Source organism: Dermacentor variabilis, chromosome 1 (assembly GCF_050947875.1).
Source record: "Dermacentor variabilis isolate Ectoservices chromosome 1, ASM5094787v1, whole genome shotgun sequence".
NCBI lineage: Eukaryota > Metazoa > Arthropoda > Arachnida > Ixodida > Ixodidae > Dermacentor > Dermacentor variabilis.
The window spans coordinates 260,602,106-260,616,093 of record NC_134568.1 but is presented as its reverse complement, the minus strand read 5'-3'; the positions used below and the strand labels follow the sequence as shown (position 1 = coordinate 260,616,093).

The 13,988-nt window shown below is 44.0% G+C and overlaps 1 protein-coding gene across 1 annotated transcript in view; it reads left to right on the top strand.

The window, feature by feature from the left end:
* Window positions 1-13,988, top strand: part of LOC142563489 (protein FAM210B, mitochondrial-like) — a 41,298-nt gene extending 27,310 nt beyond the window's left edge. The window contains exons 3-4 of the mRNA XM_075674043.1: window positions 13,303-13,453; window positions 13,663-13,988. Coding sequence (XP_075530158.1) covers window positions 13,303-13,453; window positions 13,663-13,876 — 365 coding nt within the window. The 3' untranslated portion in view covers window positions 13,877-13,988. The remainder of the gene's footprint in view (window positions 1-13,302; window positions 13,454-13,662) is intronic.

Here is a 13,988-nt window from a genome sequence, read left to right as displayed (position 1 = left end):
GCCAATCAGGAAGCGGTGACCTCCCCGGAAGTTTACTTCCGTCGTTTGTCGTCTGCTTGCAAATAGTATACTACAAAACCAAATGTTTCTCGTCTTCCAAATGAATTAAATCTTTATCTAAAGAAATGTATTTTTTCTTCTCAAGTCCAAACACGTTTTCAAATGGTAGTACGTGTGACTACTGCAATTTATAACTATTAGGTTTGCGTCGTCCCTAGGTGGTGTCGCGCACAGCGAGAAGGAAAAAGAAAAGAAAACGACGGGAAGAGTGGCGCACTTTTCAAGAGGCAGCGACAACATTCCAGTGGCTCGCTGGCACCGATGATGGGGTCGATTTCTCTGTACAACCAACGAATTATTTCTTTCGAGAAACAAAAACGACGCCGGAATTCACTTTCTGCCATTTCTTCAAACGCGTTTCGCACCGCCACCCGCTCTCCTCCTTCCTCTAGAAACGCCAGCGCAACAACCTAAGTTCCCAACGGAAGCGCCATTTTCTCGAATTAAACTATGGATTGAATTCAAACGTGCCATTCCGCAGCCGAGAAGGCCGCCTGTTGGATCCAATCCAATCCGCCAGACGCGCCATGCGAAGCCGTATGATCGCTCCAAACTTCCCAGCTCCCGTCGGGTTAGGCAGACGAAATGCTCGGTGGGAGGATGATTGACAGGAGCGTGTCGTCATTTTGACGTCACCAAAAACGTGGCCGCGCACCGCGGCTGGCGACGTCGGCACGGAGGTAGGCCAATCGCGCGCGCCGGTAACCGAACGAACGCGCCGAACAACCATCTCCGATCGCACCCCTGTTCTTCTCAAGTCACCACACCGCAACAATATCCTTGTGATTTATTCTTTAGATGCACAGTTGACCGATTCTTTTAACAGTACGGTGCGAGCGTCGACTGGTCGGCCGGTCAGCGCCCTTCTAACATCGCGAAGCAACAAGATCAGCAAGGGTAGCACCAAGTTTGCTGGAAGCGAAAGTTTCGCCTGATAGGCTCTTCCCACCAACACGACACAGTGCCTGGCACGATTAACACTCGCCGCAAGCTCCCCGGCTTATCGGAGATAACGGCTCCCAGTGAACTTGGTGCGCATGCGCTATTCTTGCTGATCTCGTCGCTTCGCGCGGTTCGAAGGCGCTGACGCCAGTCGCCACTCGCAAGGTTCTGTTAAAGGATCGGTAGACTGTACTTGGTGCAACCTATCTGCTTTGATCTCACGTGAGATTGGCAACATTTCTAAATAAATAAATAAATTATGTGCAGTAGAAACGTGACAACGGTCATGCCGTGACGCACTATATCAACGCACGACGAGAAGTGCGAGTACTGGAGGACAGTCGCACGCTGTGTATAAAAGAGTGGGTATACTTACGCTCATTATGACGCTCGCGACATTCATCTTTCTCGTCTAAATATGGTGCTGTTTTGCGCAGTTGTCTCCGAGTGGAATGCCACGACCCACTACGTGGGGACATCGTCAAGAATCTGTTTTTCATCGTCTAGCTACATTCTGTTATTTAACCTTGAGTGAAGAAACACGCGAAGGTTAACTGCGTTCCCCGCTGTGTTCATTCTGGCTGGCGCCCTCTACACTGTTTTTTTTTTTCAAGAAAAAAAATGAATAAATTTGGCAATTTTTGAAACATATTTTGTTCTCTTTCGTTTTATGTTAGCTTGTTTTTCTACGACTTCAGCAAAATAGCCATTTCCTTTTCTGTAACGTTATAGAAAAAAAAAAAGTTAGTTTATTAAGGGAGTCACTTTTTTTTATAACTGCATCTTTCATGAAAGTGTCATTTTCGAAAGAGTCAAATGCTGGGATACGGTTGTGACAGATCGTACTTGTACGACAAGCATGCTGCGTCGAACAAATGAGACGGGACCACGCCCGACAAAACATCTGACGCCAAGAGACCCGGCAGTACGCGGCACATACAATTATCCACTCTACGAGTTGGTACACCCTGTACACTTAGGTATATGTATAGGCCACGCTTTGCTATATGACATGCGGTATATGCGGGTTATATTGCCACTATCCTAACACTATCCTATCATTAAAGTTGCTCATACCTTGTCTTGCGTTGTTGACAAAGTTATTCCTCGGAATTTTGAGAATGACAGCCCACAAACAGATGTCATGAAACTAAACACCAACGGCGCCTGCCTTTTATGTTAAATCTTCTTAGATTTATAAATAACGAACTTGCGAGACAATAACAGAAACCTGAAAGTGATGTTACTTTTTTCGCGCGGCTGTGCACTACCTCCAGGATCGGCCCCCGCAAGAGGCCGCGTTTCTACCAGAAAGCTCGTTTTCGTGCATAGCGTTCGCCGCCAGCGTTTCCCGGTAAACATCACGGTTATCTAAGCTGCAGTTGCCGGAAAGCGTGAGAAGCAGTCTTGAATCTTTGAATGCTATCGCGTTCCTCTTAAGAGGAAGCTTCAGCTAGTACCCAACTCCGATGCCGCCTGTTCAAATGCATGTAAGACGCAGAAACTCTTTTCTGAGATAACCACTGGGTCGATTTTATCGAATTTGTTTCACTTGATAGGGAAAGTTATCTAATTCTGGTGACTGTTGGAAGCGCAATTTCGATTTAGCGCCTGAATGTTTAAAAAATATCTTCAAAAATTGGTACGTTTAAAAAAAAAATAGAAGCACGAAGTTTACAAATGTGTAGCTCTGCACCAAGAACAGATATCGCAGGTCTGTAGAATGCATCCGCTAGAGCATCCAAAGCGGACAAATTTAATATGTCAATTTGTATCTCACGTGACTTTGTTAATGTTTACAAGGGTCTTGCAATAGTTCTACTCATATATTAGTGGTAATTTACTTGAGACATCTACAATATATCAGTTTCGTCCGCCTTACAACTGATTTATTTGAAGTAAGAAGTCAATTTATACGTAGAAAAACTGGGCACGCATGCGCCTGGTCATACATCGATGATCAGATACAAATTCCGGACAGCCAACATACGCACGCGATGTACCTGCCTTGCAATCTACCCTTTATGCAGCAATGCCATTTCTTTAGCAAAACTGTGATATCATATTTATTTCTGAGTTACAGAGTTGTAAACTTGATTGTTTTGTTTTCTGAAAATTTGCGGTTCTTGCTAACCTTTGTTAAAAAATTGACGTGCTAAATGGAAAATTCGCAACAAACAGTCACTAGATTTGAACTCTTGCTTTTAACTGCAACAAACTTCATCAAATTTGGTGCGCTCGTTGCCGAGAAAAATGATTTCTCCTTTTCCATGCATTTAGACAGGAACCCCCGAGCTAAAGCTTTCTTTTAAGAGGAAGCTTTAGCCCGGGGGTTCTTATCTAAATACATGGAAGCTTTAGCTCGGGGTTTCCTATCTAAATACATGGAAAAGGAGAAATCATTTTTCTCGGCAACGAGCGCACCAAATTTGATGAAATTTGTTGCAGTTAAAAGCAAGAGTTAAAATCTAGTGACTGTTTGTTGCGAATTTTCCATTTAGCACGTCAATTTTTTTAACAAAGCTTAGCAAGAACCGCGAATTTTCAGAAAACAAAACAATCAAGTTTACAACTCTGTAACTAAGAAATAAATATGATATCACAGTTTTGTAAATTGCGCCTAATATTACATCTAAAGCGGACAAAACTGATATATTTTTATAGCCCAAATATACAAAGAAAAAAGGCGGTAGGGCCGTTGGCCCGTCCCACAGGTTCAGTTGCCAATCAGAGTCAACCGTTTGTTAAGCCACAACCCACAGGGATGGGCTTACTCTTAAAAATAAACATATTGGAAAACAAAGCTCTTTTCCTTCTTCCCTAAAACTCCGTTGCCCTCTCATTTCTCCGTAGTTAGTGACGCGCTCAGCAAAACACGCCAGGCCCGAACAAGTTATCGCTAGGCCGCCTCAAATCCCAAGGGCGTCTCTAGGCCGCAAATGTCTCGGAAGCAGGGACATCGACACCACGTAGTGCAGCTGTACTCAAAGTTTGTCCGCGTGGGGGACTGATGGCCCTCCTTGTCCTTCAAACGTATTGTCTACAAGACAAAGTTCTCCGAGTGCGTGTTTCCAAGACGCCGCCGTCCGAATGCACTCTTCACGTGTGCACCGCATCCCTACAGCGTGCTCTTTAAGCTGGCCTTCGACACTACACAGGCAGTCGCACCCAACAACAAGGCTAGCGATTTCGTTCCGGACGCGTAGAAGAATAGATCCCTGCTCAGTACATGCGGCACGGGGTCAAAGTTGCTAAGCCCTTCTTAACCTCGGCGGCGCCTCCAATTAGTCAGGTACTCGGAAGCCAGATCCACAATACCGTGTACAGCGGTCCCTTTCAAGGCTGGTCTGTGTGGACTCGTGTGACCGTCGGCGGACTGCCGACACCATGCGCACAATACCGACTTCCCGGAATTGGCACTCGCCCTCCTGGCGCCTACCACGACGCGTCACCCAACACCGCGCGGTGCCTGTGACCCCACATAACACAGCAACTGTTGCCCGGCTGACATGGGGGGAAGTGAACCCCCTCTCTATACACAAAGCACGTGGCCGATTCGTGACACTTAAGAACACGAACAATCAGAGCGACCTTACACTAACCATGCACTAATATTTTATTTTATTTATTTATTTTCAATACTGCCACTCTCAGTTGAGAGCATAGCAGGTGGGTATTACGAAGACAGTCATGTTTTAAAAAAAACAGAAATAAAAGAATCGACAAGGAAATACCGAAGCACATCCGCCAGGGTAGCATTAAAGTAATAAATGTGGTCTAAGCAGTTTTTCAAGCAAAAACATCAATATTACAATAATGTTTAACACTGCACAATCAAGCAGGTTGTGAAAAAAAAAATTAGAAATACAAAATATTATTCGAGAAAGAAGAAGAAAGCAGGCTTCTATACAGAGCATTTAAGGCAAAGATCATCCACAAATTCAAATTAACGTTTCGAAAACATGCATGCTGCGCACACGAAATGGAAGCACAACCACGAGGATGGTTTACAACCAGTTTGCCAAACAAAGAGAATCAACGCCGTATCGACCATGCGCAATGTGCAAACACCACAAAATAATATTGAAAATAAAAAAGCGAAGCACAACCAGGCACAGGATTGCAATCTGTTACAAAAATGGGAATAGAATGAAGAAGCAAGCAAGCGATAGTACAAGAACAAAATTATGCGCAATAGCATAAGCAATCTCTTACACCAAGACAACCGGCACACATTTCAACGGTCATCACCAGCAAATATTATGAAAGGAAATACATTGTAAAAGTGCAGGAATCTAAGAAAAGGGTACTAGCGTTCAAATGAGAGAGGGTGCGCGGCAGTGGCGATGGTACTAGAGGTTAGATGTCTGTTCTAACTTTGCAGTGAAAGCGGACACTGTTTCGGCGTCCGTGACATAGGGATTTAACCGATTCCATTCGCGTAGCGTAAGTAGAAAAAACGATTGTCCAAACGAGTCATTGTTGAAAGAATATTCGGTTAATGTGCATTTATGCTTATGACGAGCCGGGCGCAATTGTGAAAATGCGACATACATAGACACACCTATCTTATATATGTCATGCAGCAGTTCGTACAAAAACTTGAGACGTGCCTGCTTTGCCCTTGTGGATAGAGTCCTAATGACAGAGGAAGCTAGACGGTTAGTGGGAGAGTCCGTACGTTTATACTTGTTATACGCAAATCTTATGGCTTTGCGCTGTACTGACTCCAATTTTGTTATATTATTTAGGGAATGAGGAGACCAAACTGTGTTAGCATATTCTAACACTGGTCTTACGAACGTAGTGTATGCTAGTAGCTTTGCGGAGGCGGTTGCCATTGTTAAACATCTTTTTGCATAAAACAGCTTGCGTAGTGCGGCTGCCGTAGTGTTGGCAACGTGTGTATCCCATCTGAGGTCAGACGTCAACGTAACGCCTAAATACTTTTGTTCCACATTCGCTAGTCGTTTACCATTATTAGTGTAAGTGAATTGGGACGGGTTCTGTTTACGTGTTACTGCAATGGTTACGGATTTTTTTTTTTACATTAATGGACATTTGCCATTTAGCGCACCAGTCTACTAACTTATCAAGGGATGCATTGAGTTTAAGGTGGTCTGTGATGCTGTGAATTTCCTTATAAATAATGCAGTCGTCTGCGAAGAGCTTGATACTACAGTCAATGTTTTCTGTAACATCATTTATAAAGATTAAAAATAATAGTGGTCCCAGGACGGAACCTTGAGGAACTCCTGAAGTTACAGGGACTATTTCTACTTTAACACCTTCGAAAAACACGAACTGCGAGCGGTTTGTTAAAAAAATATTTTATCCATGAAAGAACGGATTCCTCTCCGATTACACTTCTTAGTTTTGCGATTAATTTACTGTGACACACGCAATGGAAGGCCTTTGATAAATCAAGTAAAATCATGTCCATTTGGCCGCGATTATTGATGTTAAGTGCGAGGTCATGAACTTCGTCGGTTAGCTGGGTAATAGCGGACAAACCGCTACGAAATCCATGCTTATTAGGGGACAAGAAATTTAGTTTCTCAAGAAAAACGGTTATGTGCTTTAGGATAATGTGTTCGAATAACTTTCACGAAGTGCTAGTAAGAGATATCGGACGGTAATTTGGTACTGAAGACTTATCTCCAGATTTGTGAAAGGGTATTATTGTTGCAATTTTCCAGTCGTCTGGTAGTTGACACAAAGTAAGTGATTTGCGGGAAATTAGCCTAAAAATACTTACTACACCATTCCGCATATTTTCTAAGGAACTCGTTTGGAATATCGTCTGGGCCGCTAGATTCTTTTAGGATCAAAGTTAAGCAGTAGGTTGAGTATTCCTGCATCTGTGACTTTAAGGCAATCGATGCTTGATGGACCAAAGGATGAAATGGGAGGGATCATACTGTTATCTGTGGTGAAAACCGAGCGGAAAAAATTGTTGTATGCATTAGCTTTTTCGTCTCTTTCCTCGGGACCCGTGTGCGACGCCGTGGAATTATTAGTGAGAAGGTGCCTTGTCAGAGTTGAGGAGGACGTCGGGATGAAAACTTGGGAGGTTTATTTACATTATTTACAGTGAGACGACTGAGAAATTAACAGTCATAGAAGTCATTACGGGCCGGCAGCAACTCGGACGCTGCGGCCCGTGGCAAGAAGCTCGAAAGAGATAAATCAAGGAATGCTCTAGGAATGCTCTCTTGCTGCTCCCGGTCTGTGTCTTTTAAGCCCTTCAGTGTCTCGAAGACACGTCACGTTCGGCCAATGGGAGGCGCCCGTGCGATGGTGTCACACCCGGCGGAGAAGGTCGCTGCTTGGTCCCCAATTGTCCGAGGGCTTACTTCTCCCTGCGGTCTTGCCTTGCTGACTTGCAATGCGCCGTCACAATAGGCGGATGGGGGCGACGCTGCCAGGGTTTCACGGTGCATTACACCCGTCTTGCCTCTTGGACTTAAGTTACCTGGAACAGTGCCAGGCTCTCGCTTCACTTTCGGGAAGAGTCAAGCAGTGAATAGCTCCACCTGCGGCACACGAGGTGGGGGCCGCCAACTTGTTTGCACGTGCCGCGCCTCGGGAATGTGGTATCCGTGCTTCTGCGCTCCTTAATTAGCTGTGGTGATGTCTCTGTCTGATGTCTGATGTCTCTGATTCTGGGTGAAAAATCTTCACCGATTGAGAAGTTGATGTTTTCCAGTTTATAACCTTTTTTTTAAGTATGGCTGATTTCTACCTGAAATCTAGCAGCTTGAAAATTACTGACCTATTCTTGTTCCGTTCTGCTCTTCCTAGACGATGTACGCGTTCGATAGTAACCGGATTTTAGCCGAGAGTGTCCTGAGCAACACTTTTGTTCACTGTCCAAGAATTTCACTCGTCTCTCCGTCAATTTCTGGCACGCCATAAAGAATTAAATTCGATCGCATACTCCGATTTTCTAGATCGTCGACTTTCCTTTCCAAGCTTTCATATGCGCGCTTCATGTTGACAATTTCCTCTTGACAGAAGCCAACCCTCTCTTCGAGTATTGTTAAGGCATCTAGTTTTTTTTATCTATATGAGCAAGCCGCTTTTCCCTGACAAGTTTAATATCCGCGGCGATTTCCTTTAACGAGCTTGCGATTTGGTCTAAGGTAGGTCCTGGATTCGTTTCGATGTCGCCACACAGGAGCAGTAATTTCCGCAAGAGCAGTTTGACGTTACATAGGACACCTAAGCACCGTGGCCACGGCAGCACAAGCAAGAAAAGGTTATCCGAGCGCATACATTTGTCGTATTGTTTCCTCGCCTGCACAAGGAAGAGGAACGGATTGTTAGACGTCTGTATGCCTGAAGTGCTGCAGTGCCCAAGAAGCGTCGAGTGTGCTGATCGTCCTTTTGTAGACGAGCCGTGGTATGGGTGCTGGGCGCTGATCATGCGCTGACAGAACCAGGCGGGATAACGGCAAATGATGAGGCAACAGCTACGATAATGTGCAGGACGGAATCACTGGCACATGGTAGAACGTCGCGCTGGCAACCTGCGCAGTGGTGCTCTGCCCGAACCGCAAGGTTGCCTCCACTGATAGCGGGAAGCAGTCCGAGGAAAAAGTGCAGAAGGAAGAGGAACGGATTGTTAGACGTCCGCATGCCTGAAGGGCTGCCAATATGTGAGTAGAACTATTGCAAGACCCTTTTAAACAATAACAAAGTCACGTAAGATACAAATTGACACATTAAATTTGTCCGCTTTTGATGCTTTACCGGACGCCATTTACAGAACCGCGATACCTGTTCTTGATGCAGAGCTATTAAATTGTAAACTTCGTGCTTCTATATACTTTCGAACTCCCGAATTTTTGAAAATTCATTCAACCAAATTCAGGCCCTAAATTGAAATTATGCTTTCAACAGCCACTAGAATTTAACTTTCTCTCTCAAATGCAACAAATTTCATTAAAATCGGTCGGGGAGTTATCTCAGAAAAGCGTTTCTGCGTTTTACAAGTATTGAATAGGCCGCGTCGTAGTTGGGCCCGAGCTAAAGCTTCTTCTTAAGGCTTAAGCGTCCTCCAAGTTTGTTTTTTTGGCGGTGGTTGGCTGTCGGATTCTTCCACAGGCGCGCCAAGACTCGGCATGCTGAATTCCGCCACTTCGTCGATTTCTGAATTTGCCTCATTACGTACAAGGTTGACCGTGAAGCGCCGTTCGTGGTGCAATCGGTGCAACCCCCTCCGCAGTAGGGCGGCGCAAAATAAAACTTCGCCATACTTCGCAATAAAGCTGTCTCACACCCGCTGCTGAAGTGGTTATGCGTCAGTCGTAATACGCTCGCGGGTAGACATGCGGCAGCTTCATTGTAGCGCACAGTTTTACGTCACACAGGGGCTGGACGGCGAGTCGCGGTGCCGCGTGCCCATGGAGTTATTAAAATTCTAGTCTAAAGCTCTATCGATAGCTGTTTCGTGAATAACAACAAGCCAGAGTACAAATTTACAGTGTCTGTGACAAATTGCGTCATGTTAAGTTTTTAATTCAATCGTCTGGGTGACTTAGCAACGAGATGTGTTTGTGTTCGCGGTAGCGGCCTTCATGTTCGGCTACCGATCAAAGGAATAACAATGATTTCTCGCTTTAACTTTTTTTTTTTACAAGTGAGTGAGAGCGAAAGCCTACGACATCGTTCGATCATTTATTTTGATGGCTGCGGGTTAACGAGAACTGGTACAAGGCAAGAGCCCTCACTTCAATGGATGCCGCCATGTTCGTTGACACAAGACTTTTGCGTCGAGTTTGGGTCGGAGCAGAAATGAGCGCCTCCGACACAGACGCTAAACTGTCTTTGCGTCTGGCCCACGCGGAGTGGCGCTGACGCTATGTCTTTGAGCCCCCTACTCGAAAACTGCCCATTAGATCCATGTGCATGCGTCAACAGGTAAAATGAGCGAATAATGTGGCACTAGTTATTTTGGTTACACGGCCATTTTAAAAGGTAACTACACCTATATGTCGCCTCCCTTCAACTTTCTTATATAAACATGCGCCGTAATGTTTGTAACTGAGAATTTAATTAACGTACTAAATATAGTTTAATTAGTTGTAAGTGGCCATCGTGGCTGTGGCATTGGGCTTATAAATTGGAGCTCACGGGTTCAAGCCAGGCCGCGGTATTTGATGGGGACGAAATGGAAAAACACTTCGTGTACTTATATTTAGGTTCATGTTGAAGAACCCTAGTTGGTGAAAACTCAAACGCCGCGAATGCCTCATAATCGTATATCGTTGTTTTGCCGCGTAACACCCCAGAAGTTGTTTATTTAAAAAAAAAGAAAAGAAAGAAGGTAGCTGTGTCCTTCGGCTCTTTTCTAGGGATGTTAACAAAATGGCATTATTTTCGAGTCTGATTTTACAGAAAAACGGGTTTTGCTTATCTTATATTTCATACTTGCATGTAATGCAGTTCCCAACTGTACGTCAGCTCAACTGAGCAGCTTTATAAACGGCCGCCTTCCGGCATCCGGTGCACTGTTACAAATAATGACAATAATGAAGCAGTTAAGGGAACGGCATGCCTCATATAAACGTAGACACACATGCAAATTAGCTTTGTTCGTTGCAGGAGATAAGTGTGCTACAACATGCACCACACAGTTTTAATGCGACGAAAACATGATGGGACTGTCAAAAAAAAAAAAAAAAACTTTCCTTGCCTGAATCGAGTTAGCATATTTACAGGCTGCGCTGAAACGGGGCGTTTACATTAACTGATAGCTATAGGGACGTGTTATGAAGAAGTTATATCAAACCCTGTACGTCAATTCGCTCAGGAACTGGTGCACCTCCGCGCAACAGCCGCGACTTGCCAGTAGCATCATAATTCGAACAGTCCTCACTTGCATCGGACACGCCCTCGGTAATTCGAAGTGCTGTTATGCGTTACATTCGAACAGAAACGACTATTCGATCATATCTAATAATGAATTGAGCAGTCGCATACGATCAGAACAGCAAATAGCATTTGATGAGACTTGTATGCTTCTATTTCATTTCACATGCTGGCACATTGAAGAGGATTGCCAGACCAGCCATGGAGCCATTGGTCTTTACATTGGTTATTGACATGATTCCTTCTCTCTGAAAGCCCATTGGTACACTTGGGGTCGGTTCCATCTAGAGTGTACTAGAATTGTACGCTGTAGTTCTATCCGTGATAAGGCTCCAGCCACAAGCCGTCGGTCGAAGCTGCCGTGCGCACTCCCATGAACACGGCGCCACCACGAAGAAAGGTTTGGTGGTGCCGCTTTTGTTACTGTAAACACGCTTATTCCGGTTGAGAGTTATCACTTTATCATATATATATATATATATATATATATATATATATATATATATATATATATATATATATATATATATATATATATATATATCCGCTTCTCTTCGCGTCACACACTTCATAACCCAGGTTTATTTCGATATAATATTGTTTTCTTCGATTATTGTCCGTGCTCTTTAATATTCCACCAACAAGAAGGGGCGTGAAACAACACGATGAAATTTTCTTACGCAGCTTCATTTTGCAGATCGGTGGCTGCCGTGACAAAATTACGTGTTACTTTTAGAAATCTGTCTTAAGAGGAAGCTTTAGCTCTGGTGCTCCTATCTAAATACATGTAAAAAGAGAATTCGTTTTTCTCGGCAACCACTGCACCAATTATGACGAAGTTTGTTGCATTTAAAAGACAAACTTAAAGTCTAGTGACTGTTGGTTTCGAATTTTTGAGTTAGGGCGTCAATCTTTTATTAAAAACTGGCGAAAATCCTAAATTTCCAAAAAACAAGACTGCCAAGTTTACAACTCTGTAACTCCTAAAGGAAAAACGATAATACAATTCTGTGAAATGCATCTAATAGTACATCCAAAGCGGACAAAATTGATATATTACACATGAATCTCAAAAAATTTAGTAAAATGGAAATACAGCTTTTGCAGAACCCTTGTAAACAACATAACAAATTCACGTAAGATGTAAAATGACATATAGAATTTGTCCGCTTTCAATGATCTAATGGATGCCGTTTACAGAACCGCGATATCTGTTTTTGATACAGAGCTATCAATTTTTAAAAATTGTGCTTCTATTTTTTTCAAACGGCCAAATATTTGAAAATTGTTTTAAGAAAATTCAAGCCCTAAATAGAAATTCCGCTTCCAACAGTCACTAGAATTCAGCTTTCTCTTTCAAATGCAACAAATTTCATTAATATCGGTTCAGGGGTTATCTCATAAAAACGTTTTTGCGTTTCACATGTATTTGAATAGGCCGCGTCGGAGTTGGGTCCGAGCTAAAGCTTCCTCTTAAGGACAGCAGTCCACCGGGCTAAAATTACAATTGGTAACAGCCGACAAGAGCCATGGGCGCACCAGAGCAAGTAAATACATTAAGAAAAAAGTAGTGTACAAGCTATTTGCAACAAAAAACGGGACGTCCGCGCAACGAACGCGCGCTCGCTAGCAGACGACGCGCTTCATAATGACAGCAAAATTGAAAACGTCGAGCTGTATAATCCATGCTTCATATCTATATGTTTGATAAAATGGCGTAAACAGGAATTTTCAGTTGAAATAAATCACTATTTTAAGAGCGTACAATGCGCAACCGGCCTCGGCGCCTGCTGCGAAAGTACATTGAATATACCGCGGAGCCTGTCTTTAAATCCAGTTCGCTCGCAGCGCCCTCGCACAATTTTCTACACGCGGCGCATCAGCGGGAGAGCGCCGTCCGGCCCACTCGACCTCATTCTAGTACGCTGTAGTTAAAATAATTTGTAACTCATCACCAACCCAATAAAATGTTCAGTAGAGTGACCATAAAAATTTAGTTCCTCTGAGTTTAACAATCTGGTATTCGGCTCAGACCGATCCAATATAATCCGACGAAAGAAAAGTCATGTGCGTGAGATAGCGTCGTTGTTGTGATGTTATGGTGATGTTATGTTTGCGACAGTTGTAGCGTAGTTGGCTGTTAGATTTGATATGCTTTCTGTGACATTGTTCGGTGCGCGATCGCGAGTGTTGACAGCCTTTTTCCGGACGCTACGCACAAGCTATCCTTGCAGCGCTTTTATCCACACATCACAGAGTACGAATCGTGTCGGAAAACCTCTCTTATTACGCGCACCGGCGCCGTTCTCCAGCGCCGTGTCCCCACTACACAGATGTTCCGTTCGTAAGTTGCAGCACTCGCCTGCAGTTCTTGCAACTTAGCACTTTTCGTTCATCGTCGCTTCACCTTACTTTTCCATGCAGTGTCTCAAGGTGATGCTGGCAACAAGCCTGCTCCGGTGTCGAGAAAAGAGAAGTGGAAGCATGCAATCAAGGAGTACGGGAGTGCAATGGTGGCGTTCCATGTCGTGTTGTCATTTACATCCTTCGGCATCTGCTACGTGCTTGTTTCGAGGTAATGTACCTGTTGGTAGCACTGCAAGCTTTTATCTCGTCAATCGCTGTTCATGAGCAGTGATTTCGTGACACTTATTAATCTGAAGATTCAGGGTGCAATAAATCCACCAACGGCAGCAAATATATGTCGTCACCCAGTATTGCTCTGTTTGCAACTTTCCAGTTATCTTCGCTACATCTCTAATGTTGGTATTCATTCCTTTTCAGTGGTGTAGACATGACAGCAGTTGCAGAGAAGCTTGGTTTCAGCATGGACTCCCAGTGGGTGAACTCAAAGATTGCTGGTGGAAGTGGTACACTTGTACTTGCGTACGCGGTCCATAAACTGTTTACCCCCGTGCGCATGGGCATTACTTTGTCTACAACGCCGATTCTCGTGCGGTGGTTGCGGCGTAATGGCATTTGGGGCTTCAGATATTGAGTGGATGTTAGCGCTTACGCATGACCGAAATTAATCTATGTAGATATGCTTAAGTCGTAAGTTCTTGTTAAACAGTTGCATCTTAAGTTGAATAAAACGAGATTTGAGCTGA